Source organism: Diadema antillarum, unplaced genomic scaffold, assembly GCF_040938485.1.
Source record: "Diadema antillarum isolate AM-2024a unplaced genomic scaffold, OU_Dant_1.0 scf00000049, whole genome shotgun sequence".
Lineage (NCBI taxonomy): Eukaryota > Metazoa > Echinodermata > Echinoidea > Diadematoida > Diadematidae > Diadema > Diadema antillarum.
The window spans coordinates 2575231-2602909 of record NW_027270938.1 but is presented as its reverse complement, the minus strand read 5'-3'; the positions used below and the strand labels follow the sequence as shown (position 1 = coordinate 2602909).

At 39.6% G+C, this 27679-nt stretch overlaps 1 protein-coding gene across 1 annotated transcript in view; it reads left to right on the top strand.

The window, feature by feature from the left end:
• LOC139715527 (unconventional myosin-If-like) overlaps window positions 1–27679 on the top strand; it is a 104854-nt gene that overhangs the window by 56982 nt on the left and 20193 nt on the right. The window contains exons 22-24 of the mRNA XM_071627094.1: window positions 2213–2362; window positions 18682–18830; window positions 22411–22572. Of these exons, the coding sequence (XP_071483195.1) occupies window positions 2213–2362; window positions 18682–18830; window positions 22411–22572 (461 nt within the window). The remainder of the gene's footprint in view (window positions 1–2212; window positions 2363–18681; window positions 18831–22410; window positions 22573–27679) is intronic.

Here is a 27679-nt window from a genome sequence, read left to right as displayed (position 1 = left end):
ATGTTTCCAGACTAAACGTCTACAGTTATGGTTTAATGAGAAAAATACTGATATCTCATATTTTAGGCCTTATTGCAAAAATTTTATATGGTAGAATGTTTTGTGATACAACAGACCTACACATATGCATCAAATGTGATATCTTGAACATTTTTAAAATCACAGCTCCCAAAGGTAAACAAGACCTTTAAAACACTCATACATGGGTTTTATTTAAACTTCATCTGTTTATTTGCCCACCTGCCCCCTGCCAATCTCAATCTCTGTTCTGATATTCATCACACTGAGGCCCTTTAAGTTTTCCTTTACTTTTCAATTTCTGTACTTCTTCTTTTTTTTCTTCTTCTTTTTCTTTTTCTTCTTCTTTTTCTTCTTTTTTTTCCTTCTTCTTCTTCATCTTCTTCTTCTTCTTCTTCTTCTTCTTCTTCTTCTTCTTCTTCTTCTTCTTCTTCTTCTCCTGCTTTTTGGGCATCCTATTTTTTCTTGTGACTTTCTTTCTCTGTTATTCTAAATCCTGATTAATTTCTGACAGTGGACACAATCGCCATGAGCAGGGAATACGTCATGCGTAGACATCTGTGCACATTTGTCCACTCTGGTACTGGGTGGAATGAAAACAACAATTCAGATATATCACATAATTTGACCTAATACGGTTGGTTCAATTATGAGAAAAAACAACAACACACAACCAAGAAATTCTTCTGAACTCAACAGAGAATGAAAAACTAAGTACACACACCCTTCTCCACATGTTGCAGGTATTTACATGATAGCAAGGTGATGTGACAAATTGATTTGAATTTTCGAATAGGGGTTTGAAATTTCGATGGAAACAGCAGTTCATAGTTAAATTTCAAACTTGAGTCAATTTTGTTCCTACATATATGTTTGCTGGGCTGTTCTGGAATCTGTCCAGGTCTGCGACTCTTGAGGGGAAAGAAAAATTTCTTATCAGGCTGTATAAATATCAGCAGGTAATTAGTTCCAATTTGCTGGCACACTTATTTTCATGTCCCGCGATCAGTTTTTGTAGCAGTTACGGAGGACTTCCCTGATGAATTTGCACCATGTGGGTTACATCACTAATTGACTCATTAAGCCCACGTGCAATTTCCCTTCCCCAGCTAGACAGAAGTGACTGGATATTTTCACTGTCATTCTTTTCTTTTTGCTCTTTCTTTTTTTGCTCTCAAAAAACCCAAGATGTTATATATGCTGTCAATGTTGACTATTACTATCAAAATGCTGCCATAAAGTTGCAGAGAGACAGAGAAAAAAAAAGTTAATACATTGCACTTTTCATGGAACAATTTGAAGTGATTCATCATTAGTTTACTTTTGTAAGTCATGGGCTATTATAAGTGTAGCAAGCCAACATCTCCAGCCTAAAACTACATCTTCCTCAGTAACGTAACCTTGCAATCTTCTCTCATTTCGAGTACTGTCCCTCTGGCATAAAGATTCAACGAAACATGTAATTCCAATGTATCTTTTTGTGGTATGTAAGACATGTGGAGTCACTTTTAGTGTCTTCTTGTGATGCCCCTATGTGATTTCATCTCCATCGCATACGTATGCCCTGATTATTCAAATGATTGTGGACATTTGCTGCATTCACACATAAGAGTAAACTCAGAAGCCATGGAATGACATCTGTAGGTCCCTATGTTGTAGATGATGTATAGAGTGCTGGAAAAATTCATAGACATAGTTGTACAGTTAATCAATTTCACATGTAGTATTTGAAAAAATAAACGAACAAACAATCTTTTGTAAGCATATGCTACACAATCTTTTAAACTTATGAAATGTGCAATGTCAAGAACGAATCTCTTGAAACTAAAAACAGTCTGCATTCCATTATGTATTCGTAATGTGGCGCTGCATCATGCTTTTAGTGTCTGTCTGTCTGTCTGTCTGTCTGTCTGTCTGTCTGTCTGTTTCATCCCAGTCTCTACTGTGAGCATGTCTGGTTCACTGTTCATTGAAAATATCATTATGTAACATTCCCTCCAATATGTTCTTGTAATTGTACGATTTCTAATCTATTGTGCTTCAAACTTACTGCTGTCTCTTGACTTCTGTCTCTTGTGTTTATGTGATTGTCTGATGTGTCTCGTACTTTGTGTACCTCTCTATACCAAGTCATTATATTTCTCTTGCCATGCAAATCAAAAGCTACGTTCTCTCTTATTCTTCACACACCCAGTACTCTACAAGATGACATGTTTGTGCTCCACGTGGCGGACGAGTACGACAGCCTCCTAGAGTCCGTCTTCAAGACGGAGTTCCTGACGGTGCTCGACAAGAAGTTCAACGAAACGCTGCAGCAGAAGCTGGTCGTCAACTTCAGCGACTCGTGAGTGATGTTAAACGTGTGTAGGGCCTAAACTAATGAGAGGGACATTCCACAATAGACTTTATTCATGCATTTTTATCTGACTGTTTGTCTGTTGTTCTGTCAAAATGTCAATATCTCTGTAGCTCTGTTAACTTATTTCATACATTATTCATCTCTTGATCTGTTTTTCTTTATGACAAGACTTGATGACAGCTTTACAAGCTTCCATAAATCATGTGCATAGTATACTACTTGGCAGAAATGCACGTATTGTGTGTAATCCTTTAGCACTAACTGCCAAATACACAATATACATGGAGACTTTGATATTGCACATGTCAAAATGAATTACCATTGTGGATCATTTTAAAGGTTTTATTACGTTGTCACTGTGGCTACATATTGAGGAATTTTACATATGTTTGTTCACAAAACATGTGATATATTTGCCAAAAATATATAACCTGCGAGTGCAAATGGCACTTTCTGTAACCTCTCCCTGCCTCTGTCCCCACCTCCCCCCTCCGCCCCTCCATTAACCTTCACTTTTTTTGACCTCGGTTCCTGAAAGCCAGGGATACAATATTTGCTGTCCAGCTGACCATATTGTTTTCAACCAAACAGACTGCCCCCGATTAGACAGTGACCCCCACAGTGACATCTGCAGCTGTGAGCACTCGTCAGACACGCAGCGTGTTCTGAGCACTCGTTCCAAGGACCTTGATACTGCAGCCACAAGCCCCGATTGTCTCAGAGAAATAGAGATACAACAAAACCAAAAGTTGAATGTGTGGTTGGCGGTGTATTGACGTAGGGGCATATTGTTTCTTTGTGCTCCAGTCATGATGCTAGTAGAATCAGCACAAGTCAGAAATCATGATCCAATTAACACAAAGTTGTTGAACCAAAAATATGTGGCATTGACGCATTGTTGATATTTGGAGGAAAACTGGCTAAATTACCTTCTGCACAATTGATTATGAATTTCAGATTAAAAGCAGGTCTAGACAGTGTCACGCTGCAGGCATGCCAAAGTTTAAAACATACTTTGTAATCAACTGAATGGTATATATTCCATAACCAAATGCCAATGCCATTTAGATATGACTGACTAGTATTTTGTGGTGTGTGTTCTGTTTTGAAAGTATCATGTGTCTTTTTTTTTTTCTGGATCATCTGAATCCATCCTGGAATGATAACTTTGTCCAAATAAATCTCTCCTGCACCCGTAGTATGCTATGTCTTCTTTCGTATGACTGCAAATAATAAAAAAAAAAGAAAAGAAAACAAATGTGGATAGTTCTTTCTAGCACAAATTTTACATACAAGACTAGTTTAAATGCTTTTTCCTTTTGTGAAAATAAGGTGTTGCAACAAGAGATAGAGAGAAAGAGAGATAGAGATGAAGCAGAGAGTCAGAAGGAGAGAGAGTGGGGTGTGATTGGCACCCCATCTCAATCAAACAGGAAATGAGGTTTAATGGTCTCACTTCCATCGTTCCCCCCGTCCCGCTGAAACAAAATCCCCAGGATACGGAGCGCAAACCTCCGGCGTGGCCGTACGATGTTGTCCCGCGCGGTCATGTCTGTGTGCCCCATTATCGCCTCATATTAAACTTGTCCAGCCCCACATAGCACTGATAACATTCCCCCCTCCCCACGTGTCTCGGCTGTGCGATTACAACGTCTTATTGGTTTACCCTTTGCCTGAGTCAATTTGTTTTTCTAGCTTTCTTTCTTAAAGGAATGATATCCTATATGGATGTATGGATGTCGTTTATAGCATATATTTTGGAAGTTGGCCATATCTGAGGCTTATCTATGAGCAGAGTCTAAGAAGAATCTAAAGTGTAGTTCAGTGTGAAGTAGGATCTGGGGTGCCATTTACGTGTCAAAGGACATTGAAAAAAAAAACATCTATTTTTAGAAATGGGCGGTGATAGTTCCCTGTTAAAACTTCATCTGATTTTATTTGAAGAGAATATAGCCTCTTACATGTATGTTTTTAGAGTGAATGTGAACTTCTAGGAAAACTACACTGACAGCTGAGTTCACCCAGACTTCCTACATATGTATCAATGTAGGCTGTTTTCAGACTGGTATTGATGCAAAAAGTTACTTAAAGAGTATGATCATTATTTCCATATTTGAGGCCATCTTCGCTGTATATAAAGCAAAATGAAGATCCTTAGAGTAAATTTCTGAAACATAGCAAGCAAAACAACATGATCACATGATTGTTTTATGAAACTAGCATAATGACCTCATGTCAATCAGCCGGCAGTTTTGGTTTTACTACCAGGTCGTAACTGTAACACATTGACTGTCAGTATAGATCACCTTGTCACATGGCATACATTATCTTGGGAGGTTGACCAGAAGTGATTTTTCCAGGAAGTTAACCTCCATGTTGACAAATTGAGGAAATGTTACATGGATTCCCAGAACCACTGCTGAGGTGCTGTTTTGACTCCCCTCCCCCTTCCATGAGAATGAGCATAAATTTAACAGACACCGCTTGATCGTTCGTATTCTCCATACGTGTGGTTTCCTCATTTCCTCATCCTTATGTCTGTCACCAGGAATGACGTGGGTGACTACATCAAAAAGGCAACCTGTTTTGTCCGCCTCTTACAGCTCTCTTATCCTATCCTGTTTCTTAAAAAAAGAAGTAGTCAATTATCACATGCTTGTTGTGGTGGTGTGAGGTAGAATGCATTGTCTTCACTGTAGAATGTGTCAACTGGGAGGATGCAGTTGCTTTGGTGTTTTTGCAAGTGGGAGTCCAGAGTGGGTTGACATCTGTCAGAAATGTTTGGCAGTCCTCTTGAGGATGAAGTGTCCCTATCATACTTAAATGTGTATGTAACTCGCCCTAATCATAGAGGTATACCTACTCACTCTACTTATGACCCTCTGTACCTCAAAATAGGTCACCAGATCAATTATGTTTTACAAAATGCTGGACTGGTTATTACTATCATTACAGACATGATGCTTATAGCTGTTTCGTCTGTCACAATGTTTCTGCTCCTTGAAAAATACAGTACCCAGCCTTATTTTGTCTCATGAGCTTTATTTGTTTGGATTGTAATGCCTCTGCGCCCCCTCCCCTTCTGTCCGTACCCCTCACATCATATTCTACATACAGTGGACTTTCACATTCTCAGATTAGCTCATCCATGTAATAGTCACGTGATGTTAAAGGGATAGTACAGTATTAGTGGAGATGAGAATTGGGCTTTTAACTTTTTGCAAGATACCAAGAAAACACTTACGAAATAGTACATTGCATACCATTTTAGGAGGAATTCAAAGTTTATTCGATGAAAATCGGGTTTGGAATGACTGAAGCATCCAAAAACAAAGGAAAACAAAGCAATCGTAATAAAGTGTGGGTCCCACACTTTACTAGAATTGCTCTGTTTTGGATATCTCACCCATTTCAAAACCAATTTTCATCAAATAAACGTTGAATTCCTCGATTAATTACACACTCTTTCATATTTCACAAGAGGTTTCTCATTATCTCACCATAAAATGTTAGAAACCTGACATTAGGTCTCAACCAAAACTATGCGATCCCTTTAACTTCGGGATGTAACTCGGAAGCCAAGGAAATGGTATACAGTACAACTGTAGTATATAACTACTGAGGGATTTGAAAAATTCCTACATGATTCAGAGTTCGATCTATGTCGTCTTCATTGTATGGTGTGATCAAGCCTGGAATGAACGCATTCTGTGTGAATCCATAAAAATATGGTCAGTTGTTGTGTTATACAAATTAGTGCTACTGTAGATCTCTTAAAAATGCCTTTCTTTTATGATATTGGCACAGTTTTGCTGAAAGCAGTGAAGATAATTACTTGTGTACTCTGCCACGAGGCACCAGACTAGATGCGTTTATTTATGAGGCAGCTCTGACATTTAGTTCACAGCCAATCAGTTTATTACAGTATATCGATGTACAATTTAAGTTAATGCAAATGATAATCTTGTAATGTAGTCTGTCAAGACTATGCACAATGAGGCTTCTTTTTTGTCCAATATTATTTTTTAAAACGGAAATGTGGCTATTAAAGATCACCCAGGCAGCAGATTCCTACAATTGGAGCTTGGTAAGACTCTCACATGAGTGAGAGCATCCAAACTGTAAATGGGAAATCCCTCGCAGCTTTGGAACGTGGTATCACCAGTTCCTGAGAGGGGAAATGGGCAAATTTGCGTGACCCCCCATGTGGCTTACTGGAACTGGCTTGTTTTGATTCGGTTCCTCCGTTTCCCAGATTGATGTGGCAGCCGAGATGGACTCGGCGTGAAATCGTCTTTGCCAGCAAATTAAGTCGTATTCCTTCAGACAGGATCTTCCTCTCGCAGGTAATCTGTGACTCAGAGGAATCGGTCCCCAGACCAGAGTGAGAATCCGAGGACGGATGGAGAACTTTGATGAGAATATGACGTTTTTCTGTCACTCGTTATTAGGCGCTCGCAGAATCTCGCGTTCGAGAGAGAATTTGAGAAGTGATTTACAGCACAAGTGATGTGAAATTTGAAAAGGCAACATATATTCTCATTTCCTTTCAGCAATTTGAATGCGGTTGTAAATTGAAGACTTGTCATCGAGAATTTTTTTTTTCTTTTCATTTAAAGATGTAGTGAGATGCTAGCCTGAAATCCCCCTCTTTTGACAAGTGTGCAATATGTAATGAGGACATTGCATATTTGTATTATTTGTACATGAATGATGGACTGCTTAAAGTGCTGTAGGGTCATTGCCCTTTCTCTGAATTTATGTGGATGAGTTTGATGATCCCATTCCTCCTTGAAAAAAAAGTAAATCACCTTTGGAAACAAGTTAAGGAGGTACGGGCAAGTTGTGTATTCTTCAGCAAGTGCAATCTGCCCCAAACTGGGTGTTAACTCTTAACGTGCCTTGGTCGCCGAACGGCGACCTTAGTCCTGACGTGCCATGGTCGCCGATCGGCGACTAAGAAGAGCGCGAAAAACATTGGTCATTTAAATGATTGTGGTACCATAACGTGTTACACCAAGAAAATGCCAATGACATGTACTGATAGCTGATTAGCATAGCCATCGTTTCTACTAAAAATATGAGTATGCTTACATTGGAAAATTTTGAGTAAATACGTGATTTTTCGGATCGATGTATTTTTTTCGCGTCGGGAATATCCGCAGCGAGCGCACCCTCTGCGAGATGTGTATAGATCAAAAGTCTCATTGGTAAACCACACGTGTGTATGCCATGGACTCTGCGTGTATTGTCTATGCGGTTCCACTCGTATTGTTCCTCTTGAACGCTGTCCTGCGGGAAGCTGCTTTGATTTTGTCCCTCAAAGAGGTCAGCTTTCATTCGTCGGTCAAGTCTTTCATCCCTTTCTTTTGGTGAACTTCACTAATCGTCCCCGCGCTAGAATACAAAAGGAGAAAACGTTTTTGTTCTTGTCTATGCATGTGTGCAGAGAACGGAAAGTAGTCCTGTAAACTATGCCGCGTGGTACCACACGTTGTTTCTAGTTTGTTTTGGCGTGATCGTCGTCTTCTGGTTCGAAGCATAATGAAAATTAAAGTAGAAATCTTGTATTTCGGAATTTGAAACAAAATATATAGAGAGAGTTAAAGATAGACATTATTTTGCTTAGTTCAGTTTCAGAATAGGCAGCGTTCACGAAGCGCGAAGAGAATTGTTTTGAGCGACGACATGCAAATAGTACAAGTGATGGCGCTGGTTTTGACCCAAAGCCGATTCGTTTCAAACTTGGGATAGTGACTGAAAGTAAACCTAATAAATGTAGTATTATATGTGATTTTGGCGCAAACTGGCTGTATATTGGTTTTATACCTCCACGAATATGAAAGTACATTATAGCGCCTGATTCTCTGTATGTGACGATGTGCACGTGTAAAGCAGTCAAACTATGTTGTTTAGTTGTTTCCCATGTACTAATATTTATGTGTTGTTTGTGTTGTGTTGTACTAATATTTGTGTTTGTTTTTGCGTTCACTGTTGCATTTTTTCTTTCATTGAGAGTTTTTCTTTAGTTACTCTTCATACTGTACCTCTTTTGGGTTGCCTTCTCTCTTGTTATGTCGCCTCTTCTTTTCCTTTTACATTTTGAAGAAATATTGTGCATGTCTCCGTATCCCTATATTTTTTTTTTTCATTTTGCTGCCGTATTTTGAAGGAAGTTTTGGTTCTTGTAGCTTTCAGGCTGTAAATAACGTGTACATAACGTTTTCTATAGGAACAGCAAATGTCTAGAACTACATGTACTCCCGAATTAGCGACCAGAATCGTTGCCAACATCAAGAATATATGTATATATATATATATATATATATATATATATATATATATATATATACATTATTTTATTTCTTTTGGCCAAAAACAACCCCCATTAAAACAAAACAAAAAAAAACAGGCACAAAAAAAGAACCATCGACAGTCGATTGGGCTATCATAGTTGTTTACTCAACCACACAAAATGATATATATTTGTTATTTCATGATGACAAAAATCGAATCGCATGTCTAAAGAAAATTACAAAGCAATATTTTCTATTTCCAAGCGATGATGCAGACACATGTTGGAGAGAGTAGCGTGTCTACAGCACAGACTCGATAAAGTAGAATAGAATTCGATCAGTAATTCGCAGTTGAAATCAAATTCGCAAACGGGTTTTCTTGTTTGATTTTGATTGCAACTCTTTAGGAAGCTCGAAACCTAGAATTTGGTAGGTTTTCAAACATTCATCGCTCAGTAAGATACAGAATTAAGTTTTTAGATGTATTTTTGTGCCTCGTAAAATATGACAGATTGAAATAGAGGTTATGCACCCTCGATCTGTGAGGTTGTCTCACGTATATTTTTATTTACGCTTTATGTTATTTGTTGAGCTTTGCTTATCATTTTATTCCTACCTCTTATCATAGAAACATACCGATGGCCATCCCCTTGATATTGCGATTCATCTTCCTGCTTCGATGTGTTTTTTTTTTTATTTGTTTGTTGGTAATTTCCCCGAATGGAAGGTGAAGAGAAAAATTTTCAAACTCAAGCTATTGACTGGATTCTCGCAATCACGAAGAGATCATGTCAGTGTATCTCTTCAGAAATGACAATATCTATTCAAATGTGTCAAGATTATCATTACGTAGAACTTTAGATGAGAGAGAGCATGACCAATGCAAAGTAATGTCAAACTATTTGTCGGCATGCACATCTTGAAAACTTCAAACTCAAATCTTACTGTTCAGTCCTTGGAGTAGATCAGTAATGAAGATCACCAAAAAAAAAGAAAGAAAGAAGTGTCAGATGATGCTGTTTCATGAAAACTGTATCACAGCGCGATGAAGGTAAATAATCAGGTTTGAATTCAAGTACGGAACTAACATTCATTGGCTATTATAAACCGATGAAGGAACTACAGCAGTAGAGTGATGTTATACAATATCCATGAAAGATCAAAATGATTCTGATGGTTACAAATCGTTCGGTATGAAAACTATATTGAAATGCGCTAGCGAATTCCGACGCCATGTGAAAGTATGCAATGTGCCGCTGAATAATGTCAGATAATCAAATGTGATTAGCGAATGAGATCTAAAAGACAACCAAGGACAACAAACATTGAAAAACATTTTAGCAATGTAAAACTTGATTTCGTATTATTTTTTCGTTTACGCACGTGTAGGCTCAATTATCACAACCTACAGTTTTGTCTTCTTGTTACCAATTTTGCTATGCAGATCAGGTCTACTATCACGAGGCTTTTGATTCTTACTAAGTGTTATTCTTTACCGTAGTCATTTTGTTGAATGTAATTGTATTGTTTACCCCTTCATCATGATATGGTCAAGCTGCCTTTCCTTTCAGTGTTAATTATCTGTGTCATGTTTCAGTGTCTTGTCACAATGCGTTGTTATTTTCGCTGTTCTGTTCTGGCTTTTGAAAATTTAAAATCTGACTGAATTTATTCGTTTGCAAGATTCAAGTTACTTCAAAACTCTGGCCGCATAGTTCACAAGTACAGCGCTATTGAACTTTACTATTTCAAAGTGAGGTGATCGTTTCGACAATGAGAGGGATATGCCCTATGTAGTGCTTTTTTACCCAATTATGAAACGAATGGTGAGATTTTTCAGTTGCACGCACGTGGCTACAAACACCAGCGCTGGGCTTGCAAGCACGTGGCATCGAATTCCGAGCAACTGACCTCGTGGTACTGAGAGTGAACTGCTTTTCTAGCTAAACGCACTTTTCTTTGATTTCCATTGGAATGGCAATAAACATGCAAGTGGTATACTATCGTCAAGAAACTTTGTTATAATATTTTAGTCATGTTGTGATCGAAGGGCAGTCTGTGGCGCTGGCGATAGGTTTATCATATCAACAGCTTTGATTGAATACAGCGATGGAAAAAAAAATCGGAAGGCGTGTGCCCTTTTATCAGTCAGATCACGGCAGCATCTTCGCTTTCAAAAGTTATGTTTATCCTTCAAGCTGCCCTTAGTAACCGCTAGTGTGTATTGTACTCAATCAGTACTCGGATTATCTCCGCCGTTACCAAGGAATTGCGAGTGCAGAAATCCCTCGGGGACAAAGGCCCGCCGATTTCAATAGAGTACGCCCTCCCCCAGTCCGCATAGACAAAAGAAAGAATAGTAGGTGCTTCCTTCTCAAGTGGACAAAAGCCCTCTTCCAGGGCCCGGGACAATTACTTTAGTCTCGAATAGAGAATCTGGGACTAAAGCACTCATATTTGGGAATGAATTACTGAGGCAGAAAGAGAAATTGCTAAGACAAAATAAATTGCTTGTATCTTTGGAATCATACAATTCTAGATGACAATTTTGTTATCAATTGAAAGGGGAGATGTAGCTCTAAAACTTTCTCACGGAGTCAAGGGAGCGTTCTATTGAAGAAAAACCATCACTGACTCTTTCTTTCCATACTACACAAAAATTTCCAATAATGTTTAGATGATATCAATTATTTCAGGTTCAGATAGATATTACGGTAAACTGACAACATGACACGAAAGAACAATCATTTCTTGATATCTTTTGTGTAGAACATAATTCAAAACAGTCGATAGTTTCAAAGATATGGTCGTTTTAAATTACATTGTCAGTCCAGTTTCGTAACGTTCTGGCATTAGGTAAAAACCTCTGGCACGTTAGGGGTTTTGGGCCTGGCACATTAAGAGTTAATGTAATGTGTGGGAGTCTTGAAGTATTAGAAGCAGTGTGCAATCCTGGCCAGCGACTCATAAGTCCGGGGTTCAAGCAGTGCTCAGATGCCCATTCTAGGCTGCGGTTACACTGGGGCAGCTGCAGTGGGCTGCAAAAGGTAGAGTCATGTGGCGAAGGCCATTTCAGTGAAGTTGCACGGAATTAACTTGAGTCGTGTCTTTGTGGTCGCACTTCTCCCAGCTCAAAAAACAGAGGCGGGACTGCTGCCAAGCAGGCGAGCTAGCTAGCAGCAAGAATGCTCCATCTGTTGCATGACTCGCTGCCACCGCTCATGTTTTGGGCTACAACCCCGAGTATGCCACCAAAAGCAAACCCCAAGTAGTCCAGATGAATGGCATATTATGACAGTGGCTAGTTTATTGTGTTACAGCTTCCTTCTCTTCAACTGCTAGGAATCTTTTGCCACTGGCAGCCAGTTGATATAAAGTATGCTTTGACTGAGTGAAAGAAAATCTCAGTCACATACTGTTTATATCTGTACTGTAAGTGGACATATTGACCAATTAAGTCAACATGTTATATTGTCAAAAAGTTTGTCAGTTTGTCTTCATTAGGTTGAAAGTCTGACTGAAAGGAATGAAAGTTTGCCATGATATCGACAACTAGGATGCCACTGTAGCATTAGGATGGTGGCAAATTGCCCCAGATATTGAAAATTTATGCTTTTATTTCACACTTGATGACTCTAAGTAAATATGGGCTTTAATCTTTTTTTAATATTTGCCAACAAGTCTCAAAGACATGTGTGTCACATTGAGTAATCACATTATCTGGTTGATTAGTTTTAGTCAGTCCAGATTGTTGTTGCTGTCATTTGTTTGTTTGTTTGTTTGTTTGACCACAGTGGAGAAGGAGAAAAAAAAATGCTGTTTCACTTGACAAGTGTTTGCTTGACCTCCATGGGCATTTTGAGAAAGCTGATCAACTAGTCATAATGCCACTAAATGAAATTTCCCACATCCTTTAGTAAAGATGATGATAATGGAACAAATACTTAATAAAAACCCACTTTTGCATTCACATTGAAAATGTGTTCAGTTGATTCAGAGTCTCTTATTTCAGCATATTAAATGCTGAAATAGGAGACTCCGAGAATATTGAGATGTGTGTCATGTGACAGTGTGCACTTTTGAACTCAACCTGTTTGGATATCAGCACAATCAGTCAGATGTCAGACATGTTACATCTTTTTCGACACAACGAGTCAAGTTTTGCGGTCTACAGAGTCAGATGAACACCAGACCAGAGGGAGTTACTGAGATTATGTGCTCTACGGTAATCACCAGGGGCCCCGCTCCATGATGACTCCAGTGTGTGGTGCAACTGTCCAATTGAAAGCCTTCTTGTAGTGTCGATCGAGAGATGCATAAAATGTATTTTAAGAGGAACTATCAAACATTAGTGGGAATGATTAACTATGAGTTAGTGCCAGTGTAGGATATTGGGACTATGCAAACACATATGCTGAAATCCACTTGCTGTACATGTACTTCACAAGACATCATTCTTTAACATTACAATTGTTTTTTGTTATTCCTTTTGAAAGATATTATTGTAGCTCTGAGGAAAATTTTTTGACTATTTGCCTGTGGGAGGAACATTTATTTCTGCCTGAGTGCATACTCTCATAATGGAAAGTATTTTTTCAAATAAAAAGATACTCTGACACGTTTCATCCAAAGGGAGGAAATTGTTGATGTTTAAAACATTATTTGGGGCAGAAGTCAAAATACCTTGTCGGAGGAACTTACATACATCTATGTAGCATCTTTATTTTAAATACAATGAGTACAGTAAGGGATTAGAATGGAAAGAATTAGAAATTCTTAAATAAATTATGGGGAGAGGGGTGAGGGGGTGAGGGAGGGGTTGGCTGGAAAATGTGATTGTGACAGAGGAGATGGAGTTGTTCAGATCAAGTTTTCCAAGATGTATGTCGGTATGTCATAGATGATATTCCTCCGAAAGAGGGAGAGATGAAGAATGAAGATGCTGGATGGAGAAATCATTTTCATGGCAAAATTTGAATGGACTGGTGGAGGAGGAAGGGGAGGGGAAGCAGGAAAGAGGGGCGGGGCAGCTGGAAAAGTGAGCTTGTCAAAAAATGAAGAAAGTATGAAATAGACTCCTTGTTCTTAGGACCAGATGTAGACAGATTTTCAAGTCAGTGATGTCATGAGTTTGACAGGGGAGCAAAAAGAGGAAGGGGGGGGGGGGGGCAGAGACAAGAATGATCGAACTGCGGACTTGTCAAAGAAATTTTTGTCACAACCACAAGACTTGTTGTCTTTTTTTTATTGGTCACAGCCAAACTTTTTTGCAGACTTTGCCAGTGTGCTGGCAATGTCTTGACACATAGGGGGAAAGGAGGGGGCCCTGGAATGATGAAATGGGACTTCAGAGTTTTTCAGAGAGGGCATTATTGTCTAGTACCATACCGACTTTGTGAAGACTTGGATTTTGGTTTAGAGATGATGTGACTTTGACAGAAAGAGTTTGAATTGATTCTGAAATTGAAGTGCATGTATCTGTTTCAAATTAATTGATCCGAATGATTGTTGAATTGAATTGAATGTATATATTTCAAATCATTTGGAACAAATGATTCTTGAATTGAATTGAATGTATTTATTTCAAATCAAGTGATCCAAATGGATTCTACAACAGACAGATTTGGCAAACAGAGTATGTTCACGATGAACAATGGACTGAAATTCTGTCAGGGACACTTTCATTGTAATGGCCAAGTTTTTGAGAATTGACGTATTGGCAGTGATGTGGCACAGATGGGGCATGTAGGGGGCGGGGTTAAGAGAATGTAAGCTCTGAGTGTAAACACATCAGACAGGCCTGTTCAGACCTAATGTTGTCTTATGCGTAGATATCCTCTGCAATATTGGTTCTTTGAGATGCAGATGTAAAATGGGAAGGAGGATGGGGTGGTTGGGATAGATGTGGAGGACAGGCACGTCCCCAGCTGTGGAAGGGTGATTTGAGTCAATGACTGACCCTCGATGAGCTGCATGCTTCTGACTATCGGTCCTGTGTGGAAGTTTTCAATTTGGACGACAGATGCGAGTTCGATGTTTTCGTTGCAAGGAGACACAACCATCGTCCCTTGCATCCTCTCATGGGGGATTTGGAAATTCTTAATCTCCAGACAGCAGCTGGGCGAAAGCCATCGACCCATATTTCTATGGTAACCGGGAAAGGCTTTGCGATGCGACGAAAGCTGTTGGGAACGTTGACGCACATAGAGATGCTGTTTTCCTAGGCTAACAATAACTTTCGCCCGAACAAAAGTTGTTTTTTGATTGAAGAGCACTGCAGTGGTCTGCAAATGATACAGACTTGTCAAATTTCAAAATGGCAGTGTGACCAATTCACAGACTCGCCACGGTGTGATATTGAATACTGACAATAAATGAGAGGAAAGCTACAGAAAGAGGGCCATACTCACTGCCAAACACTGAGGAACTGTGATGTAAGAATATGACGGTGCCCCCTTGTACCAACAGTCATTTGCTTTCAACTCTTTTACATGTAATACCACTGATTACTTTGTTTGTGGGAATAGCAGTCATAAACTGAAAGTCATCTCTGTGTTCAAGCCAATTTTTCATAAATGGAGTTAAAATCAAGCAAAAATATGTGAGCAATAGAATGACTTACTTGTAACAGTTCTGTGTACCCACTGTGAGAGAAGTTGTGAGGCCGTTACAGCACCACCTTAACTTGGTCAAACATATGATTGTGACTGATATGACTGCTCTGCAAGAACATGAATCTTCAAAATTTCATGACTTTCTGACGTTATATTTGATTTTGATTAAACTTTCACTGTTCTGTTTGCATGATTTTTACTCTTATCTTATGAAAGTAGACTTGAACAGGGGTGGATTTTTCACTTTAAGGAGGGGTCAACATGGGATCGAAGAAACCACACTTTAAGGATGTCTTGGGGGAGGAGGGGGACATGTGGGAGAGCACTACCGCTCCTGGAAAAGGATGTTTGTCTCTTAGAGGTGTGTCAGCTTTTTTTTTTTTTTTTGGGGGGGGGATGAGGGGAAAAGAGACCCAAATGACTCATGCTTCATGATGGGGGCGGGGGAGTTCGCTGTGGTTGGAAGGGTACGTGTGAAGATCATCCTGCCGAATAATTGGCTTAATTATCCCAAGGTCCGCAACGGTTCTTGGATTACAAATCTGGAGTTTATCCCATGACCGTGTGTACCATCGGATATTATGTGTGTGTGTGTGTGCGTGTTTTCAATTTTAAGATTTAGTGATGATTTTGAGGTACTGTGATTAAATGTATCCATTGATATCAGCTCCATTTGTGCAATTTCTGTATTGAAAAAAGTGAATAATAGATATCAAAAAGCAAAAATGTTTTACAAGTAGAATCTTTACAAGATATTAGGACAATGTATAAAGTATGTTTGTTTATCTCTATGGTCTTTGCAAGCATGTATCCAAATGTATTTGTTGGTGTTAATATAGACAGGGACAGGGAGATAATAGTTTTATTGGTTAAGATGTGGCAGTGTTGTCCTGTAGCGTTTCATACTATACATGTGGTAGTAGATACCCAAGGTACAACTTTTGCATCACTTCGTGCTAAGAAATTAATGTCATAATAATTGATATACAACTGACTAACTTTCGATAGGAAATTCGTGTAATTGACAAGTGAAGTGCATGTAGAAAGTTATGTCTGCCCACTTTGATTCAGCTTGGTGAACCTGTAGGAAAGGAAGAGAGAGAGAGAAGAAAAAAAAAATCAAGCCACAAATCTTTGATCTTGTCTTGTGGTCCCCTTTTCCCTCTAAGCTTGGTTTCCCGCCTAGATTTCGCGAGATGAAACTCTGGCGGAAGGAAACATCCGTCAAATTTTAGAGTCCCCTAAAACCTTTTGAATAGCCATAGAGAGATGACCAGCTTATCTGATGTAGAGGCCATGCGCGGTTTGACATTTACGTAGGATTTCCTATTTAGGTCCTTGTTCAGAAAACTCCTTTTTCTCTTGTGGTTACCAAGAAATACCTACCTCAAGATTACTATAATCCTGTATTCCTGTCACTATATATTCAGGTCACTATGGACTATTTAAGAACTTCCCAGAAAGGTGCATTGTGCAAATTTCCCTTCAACATAAATTCAAGTGATACGACATCACAAACAAGGCGATATGTTTACCTCCTATTGCAAAGAAGTCAAAGTAGAGATGGAACAGTTTTTGTGAGTAAAAATAGAGTTTGTACGTAGGAGGCCTCTTAAAAGTCTGCCATGGATTCTTATGTGTGGATTCTGTCCACACATTTTTTATCTGCTACTGGATGGATGATTCATTGTAGTGTGAAATCTCTCTGAACTCATGACATTTCGTTGGGTGCAAGTCATATGTCACGCATCTGAAAATAAGAAGCCTTTAGTTAATAGACATGGCATTCAGTGGAGATTTTCCTGTTATGTATAGAAGCAGGGGAATCCAGTGACTGCAATTATTAGAGCTTTAAAGATAGCTGTGAATTGGCTTTGTGCCATATGAACAGCCCAAATGGTTCATGTAAGGTTTTTTATTTTGTCTTAAGTTACATTCACGTGGATAGATGTGTGCCCTTTAAATGTCAACAGTATTGTAAGACACATTAAAGGGATGGTATCGTATTGGTTGAGGTGATAATTCAGCATTCAACTGTTTCGAAATACTTATGAAATGTTAAAAGACATACAATTTTAAGAGGAATTCGGTGTTTATTTGATGAAAATCTGTTTTGAAATGGCTGAGATGTCCAAAAACAAAACAAAGCGACCCTAATAAAAGGTGAGTCCTACCTTTTATTAGGATCACTTTGTTTTGGATATCAGCAATTTCAAAACCAATTTTCATACAAAAAAAAACAACAAATTTGAATTTCTCTTACAATTATGTGCTATTTCATATTTCATAAGAGGTTTCTCATTATCCAAAAAAAAAAAAAAAAATCATTGTCACAAAAAAAAAAAAAAATCATTGTCACAAAAAGTTGGAAACCTCAAGCCCAACGTTGACCGAAACTGTACCATCTCTTTAACCCTCTCTGTGCTGGGGACTCTCAACCCCATAGCATTGTGTACAGTGCTATGGGGTTTTTCAATGTCAATGGACAGTCAAGGCGCACCATGGGTTAAGGGTTAAAATATGGGATTAGCATGAAATGGCTGTGTTTTGTTTCTATGCCAAAACTTCAGTCTCACTTTTTGGAATGTTGTAGGACCTACTCTTTGGTTGATTGTGTTCTCTTTACAATAGTGAATTTGACTTTTCCTGCAGTGAATGATCAGTGTGATTTTAACATCATGAAATCAGACTGTTTTAAAACATTGTGTAATTTCAGTTTTGCTCACAGCATTTTAATGAGTGGTTACAATTCACACACAAAAAATGCTACTATCATTCACAGTAACTGTTCCTCAGAATCACTTGTCTGGTCAAGAAAGTGTAATCTTATGATGATGCATGAAACCAAGGCTACATGAGCCATTTTACTGTATATTTTAGAAGGTACAGAGACTTATTCCAAAGCCTCAAATTAATGTTCTAGTTGTGGTACCTAACAGTTATTTCCATTCCACTGATCTGATGTCACAGTTTATTTTTCCTTCACCACATTTAGTATGAGTTTTCTTTATTTAGAGTAAGAAAATGTGTTTCTGAAATGAAAAGTGCTTTTTTTATGTCCAAAATTTCATCTTAGCATGTGCCACATGTGCAGTTTTCCCAATTTTGAACCAGATCATAATTTTTTGCCTCAAAATAAGTTTCTAAGAGTGCATCAGTTTATTTGAGATCTACAGAGATTGTTATGCCTGTTGAAGCAGATGTTTACCAGTTCATCATTATTGATGCACAAATTTTTTGAGACGTAAATGCCCAGTTTGCGTGTGTGTGTGTTCCCTGACAATATGCACTTCTTGTATCTGTTTGTTGTAGTTGTTATACAATGAGAAACTTTCAGTGATTGTCACAGACATTAGTCTCACAATCACTGTGTCTGCTCTCTAATGTGTTGCAGGATTGATTTCACGGTGAAGAAGGAAGGCTGGGGTGGGGGAGGCACCAGGACGGTCAGGTTTTCTCAGGGCCAGGGTGACGTCCCTATGATGAAACCGTCCAGCAAGATTCTGACCGTCAGCATAGGCAGTGGGCTACCACGCAACTCTAGTGAGTATATATACACATACAATTGTTTGAAAATATCCATGTTTCTTTTTTTTTCATCTTTTTTCTCTTCTTTTACATCCGTGACATTGGTACATAAGCAGTGGTCAGGATAGTAAGTATTAACAAGCCCACTTACACTTAATTACCATTTTTGTGACATTATTCCTTTTTATCGTCCTATTTAAGGCATGGGTCATGGATCATGAATAAGCCCATGCAATTAACCATCATTAAATCCTTCTTCTTCTCCTCCTCTTCATACTTGAGCCAGGCTTCAGGATAAATCAACGTATACATTTACCCATTACTGGTGTTACGATACGCCCTTCCCCTTTTTCTTCTTCTTGTCATCTTCCTCTATTTTTAGCTCTTAAAGCCCAAACAAAGTTCTGGTACGCCTGCAAAAGTTGTCAAATTTCGCTCCCAAATGTGAACGTATGCTTAGGAAATGTGCAGGATAACGATGTTATTACAAGATATTCGATGGGTAACGACGAAAATGCGAAATATTAACCAAAAAGGTTCAGTTTCAGTACTTACCCGAACGGGGTCAGGCTAAACTCGGACTCGGGGGATAACTCGGCTTCGCTTTGACGGCGGGATGAGTTGTAATGGTTGTCCCTCTGATTGTACAGTGTTGTCCTATGGGCCAGCGGCCTGTATAAACTAGCGCTTCGTGTTCTGGCTACTCACAGTTACCCTGGTCCGAGTTGTTACAACGCGCGCATCAAAAACCTTTTGCGCGCATGCAAAATTAGTGTGCGCCTATCAAGCACCTCTAAAACAATCAAAGGCGCTTGATAAACAACAACAAAAACTCCAAAGACCGCGCATCTCAGCAACTGAGGACTGGCGCTGTCATTTTTGTTTTGTTTTGTACAGGATTACGTTAGCACGCACTTTCCTGTCCATTCAGTTAGGCCTCATTTGGTATTATGCAGTTGCCAGTAGAATGTGGCGATCACTTACTGCGTGTGAATTGTCTGAAGTAGGGTCGAATTTTTCCCGGAGACCGAGTTAGTCGGGAGCCTTCTGGAATAAAAGTCGGTTTTCCTACTATTATTATTTTTCTCAAAATACTCCAAACCGACTCATCATTCCGGCAAACCGCGTCAGCCAGGTAAGTTTCTTAGTGGACTCTTTCGATATATTGCAAGCAAAAATGAAATGGCGCTAGATGGGTTCTCAAGCACTTACCGAAACTTAGTTTTCACTTTAAGTGAGCTATTGCGATAGTTCTTCGTCCGGCGTCCGGCGTCCGTCGTGCGTAAACTTTTTACATTTTCATCTTCTTCTTGAAAACCCCAAGACCGATTTTCACCAAACTTGGCAGGTAGCATCCCTAGGGGGTTAGGATGTCAATTTGTTAATTTGGGTACCATGCCCCACCCAGGGGGCCCCCAGGGGGCCCCCAGGGGGCCCAACCCCCCAATTAAGGAATCTTTAAAAATCTTCTTCTCCAGAACCAGAAGTGATAGAGCTAACTTGTTAATACTATGACTTAGTACATTGATGACTGTAGTTTCATGTTTGTTCATGGCGGAATCAGGGGTGCCCCCCTTGGGACCCAGGGGAGGGGGGTGGGGAGGTGTCCTAATTGGGCCTAAATTGAACATTTTCATCTTCTTCTTGAGAACCCCATGACCGATTTTCACCAAACTTGGCAGGTAGTATCCCTAGGGGCATAGGATTTCAATTTATTAAAATGGGCACCGAGTCCCACCTGGAGGGCCCGAAGGGGCCCAAACCTCCCAAGATTAAGGAATCTTTAAAAATCCTCTCAAGAATCAGAAGTGATAGAGCTAAGATAATACTATGAGTTAGTACATTAATGACTGTAGTTTCAAGTTTGTTCATAGCAGATCCAGGGGTGCCCCTCTTGGGGGCAAGGGGAGGGGTGGGGAGGTCCAAATGGGGATCTAAATTGTACATTTTCATCTTCTTCTTGAAAACCTCATGATGGATTTTCACCAAACTTGGCAGGTACGTAGCATCCCTAGGGGGTTAGGATCTCAATTTATTAAAATGGGCACCATGCCCCACCCAGGGGGCCCCCAATCCCCCAAAATTAAAGAATCTTAAAATGTTTTGGCCCTTATTGTACATTTTCATCTTCTACTTGAGAATGCCTGGTCAAATTTTGGTAGAGCTGTGAATAATTTAGATAATTAGTGACTGCGTGAAAGGTGAACTTGCGATACTCAGGTGAGCGCAAGACCCCCGGGTCTCTTTTCTTTCTTCTTTATCTTCTCTTCTTCTTTTCTACCTCATTTTTTTTCTTCTTCTTCATCCTCCTCCCTTCCTCCTCCATTTTCTGTTTCTTCAACTTCATCTCTTCTGTTAACACTGTATAGGTCATCTTGGGCGTACCACTTGATTCTCGAGTTTGCATTTTTCTTTAGGCTATTTGGATACTATTGAATTTTGACATGACTCATGATCCACTTCTTGACTTTTCTTCCCTTGGAAAAGGTTGTATCTCCTTGCCTCAGCCTCTCCCAAATTCACTGAGAATTTTGCCAGAAGATGCTTAGATGACAGACTGCAGGTCAAGCTACACTTGTATCCATTGGTCTGAGCAGCTAGGAGTATAAAGGCTTTTTGTATTCACACACACAAAAAAAATCCACCTCCAGTTATTGATAAAGTTTGTTGTGATCTTACTTGCAGTGAGGTACAGAAGAAAACATACACTATTAATATATTTCTTATCTCTCTGCACTAAAATAATTTTTCCAGAGACTCATGAAAAATCAATCAGACCAGAGAGAGAGAGAGCGAAAATTTGTGGGCTTTTTGGGTATTTCTTCCAAATTGATTCTGTCACTCCCAAGAGCTTGCTTCATCTCAGGTGGTAGAGCTGCTAGCTGGTAAACAGTAGTTGAAGGGATGAAATCCGAAGTTTATACCATTATCATGTGGTCATAGGGTCTGTTATCAGATGATTTCCACAAGCATCATGGTGGACCCCCTTATTTTGTTTCGGGTGTTTTTTTTGTCTTCATTGTAATGTTATTCACTGCCGGTTGCCAAACAGTCAAGCTTTGTACTTATTCTTGGCAATCATTGTGTATGCAAATTAAGATGTAACACATGTAATTACACGACCGATGTATTGTATAATTTATGAAAATTATGATGATTGTGAAAATACATGTAGTCATATTACTGTTATTTTGTATAATGTTAATAAAATTGCAGAAAATTGATGTACATGAAAAAATGGCATACAGAGAATAAATCAAATCAAATCAAATCAAATCAAATCAAACAGTGTGATCACACAGACTGAAAGTTGCAGCCAACAAAAACGCATATAGATAGATGTACAGTGCCTCTCTCCACAAAATGATTTATTCATTTTCTTTGGGATGAAGGTGCCTTCTTATCCACTGAGAACAGTACAAGAGTACAGTACTTCATTGGTATCACAATTCCTTCCATGTGCAAGATGCAAGATGCAGGGTTAACAAAACATTGCACATTGCACATTCATTTGTCCTGTAGAGTTAAAACATGTGATATAAGTAATGATTGTCTGTAACATGGCTGTCCCCTTCTTTCACTCATTGCTCGGTAGGACCCGGAGTGCGAGACACCAAGGTGACGGCAGGGGACAGGCAGTACGGTCACAGTGGCAACGGTCATGGCCCGAGACGCGCCGCCCCATCCCAACCAGCCCCGGGACGACCCACGGCCCCGTATGCCCATGTACAGAAATTTGGCGGTCCCCCATCAAAAGGTATGACATGTTTATGTTGCAGAGATGCTAACTTCTACTTTCATCTGCAGTATTTTTGTAGTCACAAAAACTTGATGCAGCATGGATTGCATGATGCTGGTCAAATATGAAATCATATCATGCATGATGCTGGTCAAATATGAAACCATATCATGCATGCAACTTCAAGGAAAATATCACATGATTCAGAGGAAACTGCCATGACTGTCAGAGCCATCTTGATTTGTCTGTATCGATGGATATTTGCGATTTGTCATGAAAGTTACAAAGTTGTAAAACCAAACTCAGCAAAGCATCAATGCTTTACCAATATATTTCCATGAAGGGACAACTTCTGCGCGTGACAGACATGTCACAGATGTGTGATCTCCGGCTAACGTGGTCTTGAATATTTCAGTCAAAGGCACTTATGCAATGGTCAAATGGCTGATTACCAATTAGTACCAAATCATCGCAATACAGATTTCCCCTCGCTGTTCAATATTAATCTCACTTCACACTCTGTAATGAAGCTAATTATCCAACCTGTTGAGGAATGACTTGGAGGGCACTTACAACTACCACCATCCCCCCCCCCCCCTTTGACCAAGGCGTCAAATTGAATTAAAGCGATACTTGTAGCCCCGACTATTTTTGGAAGTGATAATAGACTAAGGGGCTGCAAGTGGATCAAATTATTGATACCAGATCCTAATAGGATATCTGCTTTTTAGTTAGGTAGGAAAAGAAATTTGGCTGTGCTATTCTACATGATCTCTTCATAGATCATGTCAGGTATTTCTGACAAAAACCATACATAGTTTGGGAAAGCCACTTAAAATGTTACACCTGAGAAGGAGACATCTAACATTGTAAAATATCAAAAAACATAAATTCATACCAAAATCCTGATGATTTAATTACTGAAAACAAAACTGTATTTGTACATTGCCTCATCTTGCTATTGAAAAGTTGCTGGCCTATGCATCAAAACAGACAGCTTAAATTCAGAGGGGAAAATGCACAACCATAAACTTGAAATTAGATTAACTGTGGACACTTTTCAATCAATGTATAATACACAAAGTTCCCAGTCCTTTATTTTTTCATACAAGCAGTCATTAAACACTTTGACTTGTGTGGGGCATGCAAAGCATCTAGCAACCCTCGGCCATCTCCTATCAGTATGTGAGCAGAAGCAGAAAAGTTATTTTGTAAAAGAGGAAGAGCATTTATCACTACTCTTATCATTCAGTAGTCGCGAAACAGTGGAAGCGACCTTTCTTTGGAATAGAATACGTCAAACAAGGATTGAAGGAATTATGGCAGATGCATTTGCAAAATGTCACATTAGTTTGCATCCCACCCTCACATGAAGCAGTGAAAGCAATGACAGGATTGCATCTTTTTAATTTTCTTCTGGATGCTGGAAACATCTTCCAGTATATTCAAAAGAAAAAAAAATCTGAAGGGTTCAACCTGTGAAGTGAAGATGTTTGCTTAGTTATGACACTTTTACCACCAACAACACCAGTATGATGCAGCTATGATGCCCTAGTTGCCTCACACAAAAAGGCAAGGCCTTGTCAGCGAGTTCTAACCACCTTTTTGAAGGTGTCTGAATCGGATTTGAGAGCAAGCCACCTGCAGCTCCTGTTTTCGGTGAACGCGAGAAATCATTAAGCGTCCCCAGTCACTCAACGAGGAAGTGCAAGGCAATCAAAGAAACCGCAAATACATTTCATCTTCCGGACTCATCAGTCATCTGCTCCCCTTCCCCTCCACCCCCCCCTTCATCCCCTTCCCTCCCCCCAGGGGACAGTGGGCTTTTAACCAGGTGTGCCAGCCATATGAGGACACCTTGCATTCTGGGAAGTCATGTGACCCATGGGTATAGGTAGTCAATAAAACTCGGCTAAACCCTTGAATGATGTGGGGGGGATAATGCTTGCTTCCTGCTAGTCTCATCACCAGACGTCTTTATCTCTGAATATTTATAATTGCAAACAGTATTATCTTCTGCTTTTTTTCTAAAGCCTTTTGACGTAATGCCAAAAGAGTACACGTGTATGCCGAAAATCTAGTCTAAAATAGGACTATCTGAGGACTAGCTCAGCAGAATGAAGCCTGCGGGTTGTTTTTTATTTATTTTTTCCACCAAACCACAAACCCAGTGTGGTAAGCCTATGACTCCTTTCTCCATGATGCGTCCCTCATCAGCGGCGATAATCTCAGCCGCGCTGATTTATTGGCTGCCAATTAGGGCTGCGGAAAGAAAGAATAGCCCATCTCGGAGAGCCGGCAAATGTTCGACTTCCTCCGCCGGAGTTCATTGTCAAGTAAATGGTCCTATTTTGGAGGAGGAGGAGGTTTTGGCGGCTGCTATTTCGGGCTCCCCTCCTTCCCATGTAGAGTGAGCTGCATTGTGGCACTTTACTGTTACAGTGAAGAGTTGCAGTTCAGTAAACTGTGCAGAGATACATTTTAGTTAGAACTCCCATAGGTATACACACCAGCAATAGGGAGGCAGCCTTTTTCCTTATTTTTTTTCCTATTTTATCTTTAAAACCAGCCCACCTCTTGATCCCCCTCTCCTCCCTCTTCCCACAACATTGGATACAGACTGTACTATGTAGACCATTTCTGTGTGTGTGGGTTTCTGTGAACACCAAAATATTAATGATCCATTTTAACTGATATCACAAGTTTGTGGATGTTACCATTCCTGCATGATGTCTACACTGTGCTGAAACCTTCCTTCTCACGTACTAACTAACCATCGCAGGTCATGCTATATTTGCGTATGTGACCCCGAAGTTCTGATCAGTATACTCTTTAGAAATAGGTGTTTTTTTGTTTTTTTTTAAGTATGTTTGTACCCCTGGCACCAGCAATTACATCAGAAGGGCTCATATTTGAGACTTGTTCAGACAGCATAAGTTGAGTGTTACAATATGGCCCTGAATGTGTCACACCATGTTCAGGTGCTTGGTTCAAACTTAAAGATGACTTGCTTTTCTAAGCTTCTGAAATATGGAGATGCACTGTAATGCTCCAGAATAATACCTGTTACACGTCTGCTACCCAATATGAACTATTAAAATGATCTTCTGTGAACAAAGACTGTTTTAGATGTGTACAACTTTTTTTTTTACCATGTCTAAATACCACCCTTCATTTTGAGTGTCTTTCCATCGGCACAAAGTATGGTTAATGCACCATTATTACATTCATAGCATGCTTTGTAGCTTTTTTTTCTTCCCTTTTGTGTTTAGGTTGAGATTTTCTGGCGTGACAAGAATAGCACACTCCAAATTATCTGGTAGCCTTGGAGGGGGGGGGGGGATGGAGGGAGAGAGAGGTGTGTCGATACCTTAAAGCTCTCACCTTGTAGATAGTAAGTGTTCATGTATATATATCAGGGCTCGACATCAAAAGCAGCCCAGTGGCCCGAGGCTATGAAAAATGAATGTCGAACCACTAAACTTCCAAAAGATGAACTTTTGGTGGCCAATGGGGCAACTAAGATTCCAGTGAACTAATCCACAAATAACAATTAAAGTTGATTTATCAGTGCTATTCAACTTGATTTAAGATTATCTCCTTGTGACAGAGTCATCTCAATAGGCTTATCATTAAATGATTTGATCATTTTTAAGCATATATTGGTGTGAAAAACAATCTGAATTCACACTGAAAGTGCAGATCTGTACTTGATCAGCTAATCTATTTCGTTACATAGGCCTTCACACAAGATGTAGATACAAATGGGATTTCCATTGTTCCTTTTTTTTTTTTTTTTAAATATCAGGCCACTGCATTTATTTCTCAGGCCACTAAAATTTCAAATTGAAAGACTTTAGTGGCCACCAAAGGAAAAAAAACAGTGTGGAGCCCTGTGCATTTGTAATATGTACATGTTCAGTGCTGGGGCGACAAAATGTCGTATCTCAAAGATGTCAAATAATCAGGAGATCAAAAGAAAGAAAAAAAAACAAACAAACATGGTGGCCAAAACACTATATCAAATGGGATAGCCTTTCCTTGACAGTAATAGCACACTCCAAATGCCATGGTGGCTTCATTTTTGGGGGTAAGACAGCTAGGATTTGGACAAGGCATCACCTAACAGATCATACGACCATTAATTCAAGAAAGTCATTTTCACCAAAATTTGAGCTGCAAGGTCTTGTCACCCCAGTAATGATATCCTGGTAGGCAATGGGTTAAATGATAAGGTTAAGTCACCGTTGGGAGATCTGGTATTAAGTGTGGTTGTGTGCCACCTGTTTCTCTGTCATTGGTGGTTGGGGTTTAACTAGGATGCTGGGTGAAATCATTGGCCCCCTGTCAAACTTTGGTGAGCCACCGGTTTCCTATCTCTAATTATTACTTTTTACAATGGAGCATGTTATGATCCAGGGCCCTGTTTTATGAAGAGTTAAAATTGATTATAAAGTTGATTTCTATGGTAAGTCTATGGCAGCCTGTGTGGTATGGAGATTTAAAATCGATTATATCTTTCGATAAAATGGGGCCCAGGGTTCACAATGTCAGGTGTTGCAAGCCATCTACCTTCCTATACCTACATGGGGCATATTGATCTCTCTCTCTCTCTTCTTTCTCTCTCTTTGTGAAAGACATTGAAAGAAGTAATAGAATTACAGATTGAAATGGAAAACCATCAAATATAGTTTAATTCAGTTTAGGTAGTAAAGAATTAGGCTCCATGTAAAGTATGAGTGCATACACAATAATAGAAGATATGTGTACAAATTTTAGAGGTGAACTACTCTTTGCCTGTACATGCAGGCACTAAATATAAAGAATGGGCAGGTGCATTATATACCCCTAAGGTACCCCTAAGGCCTTAAGAGGGTGCTTTTTATTTGTTTTAGTTACAGTCAAACCTTCCTTGGCGGCCACCTGCCGTATGCGGCCACTAACGGCATCCCCCCCCCCCCCCCCCCTGAAAAGCCACATTAAAGTCCCTGTCTGCAGCAGCCACCTGCCTATAACAGCCACTTCTTTTATCTCACTTGGGTTGCCGCTTTAGACAGGTTTGACTGTACTCTGAACGAACGGGTATGTGCACTGCGTGAAATGTATCCTAGCTTGCCCTGAGCGA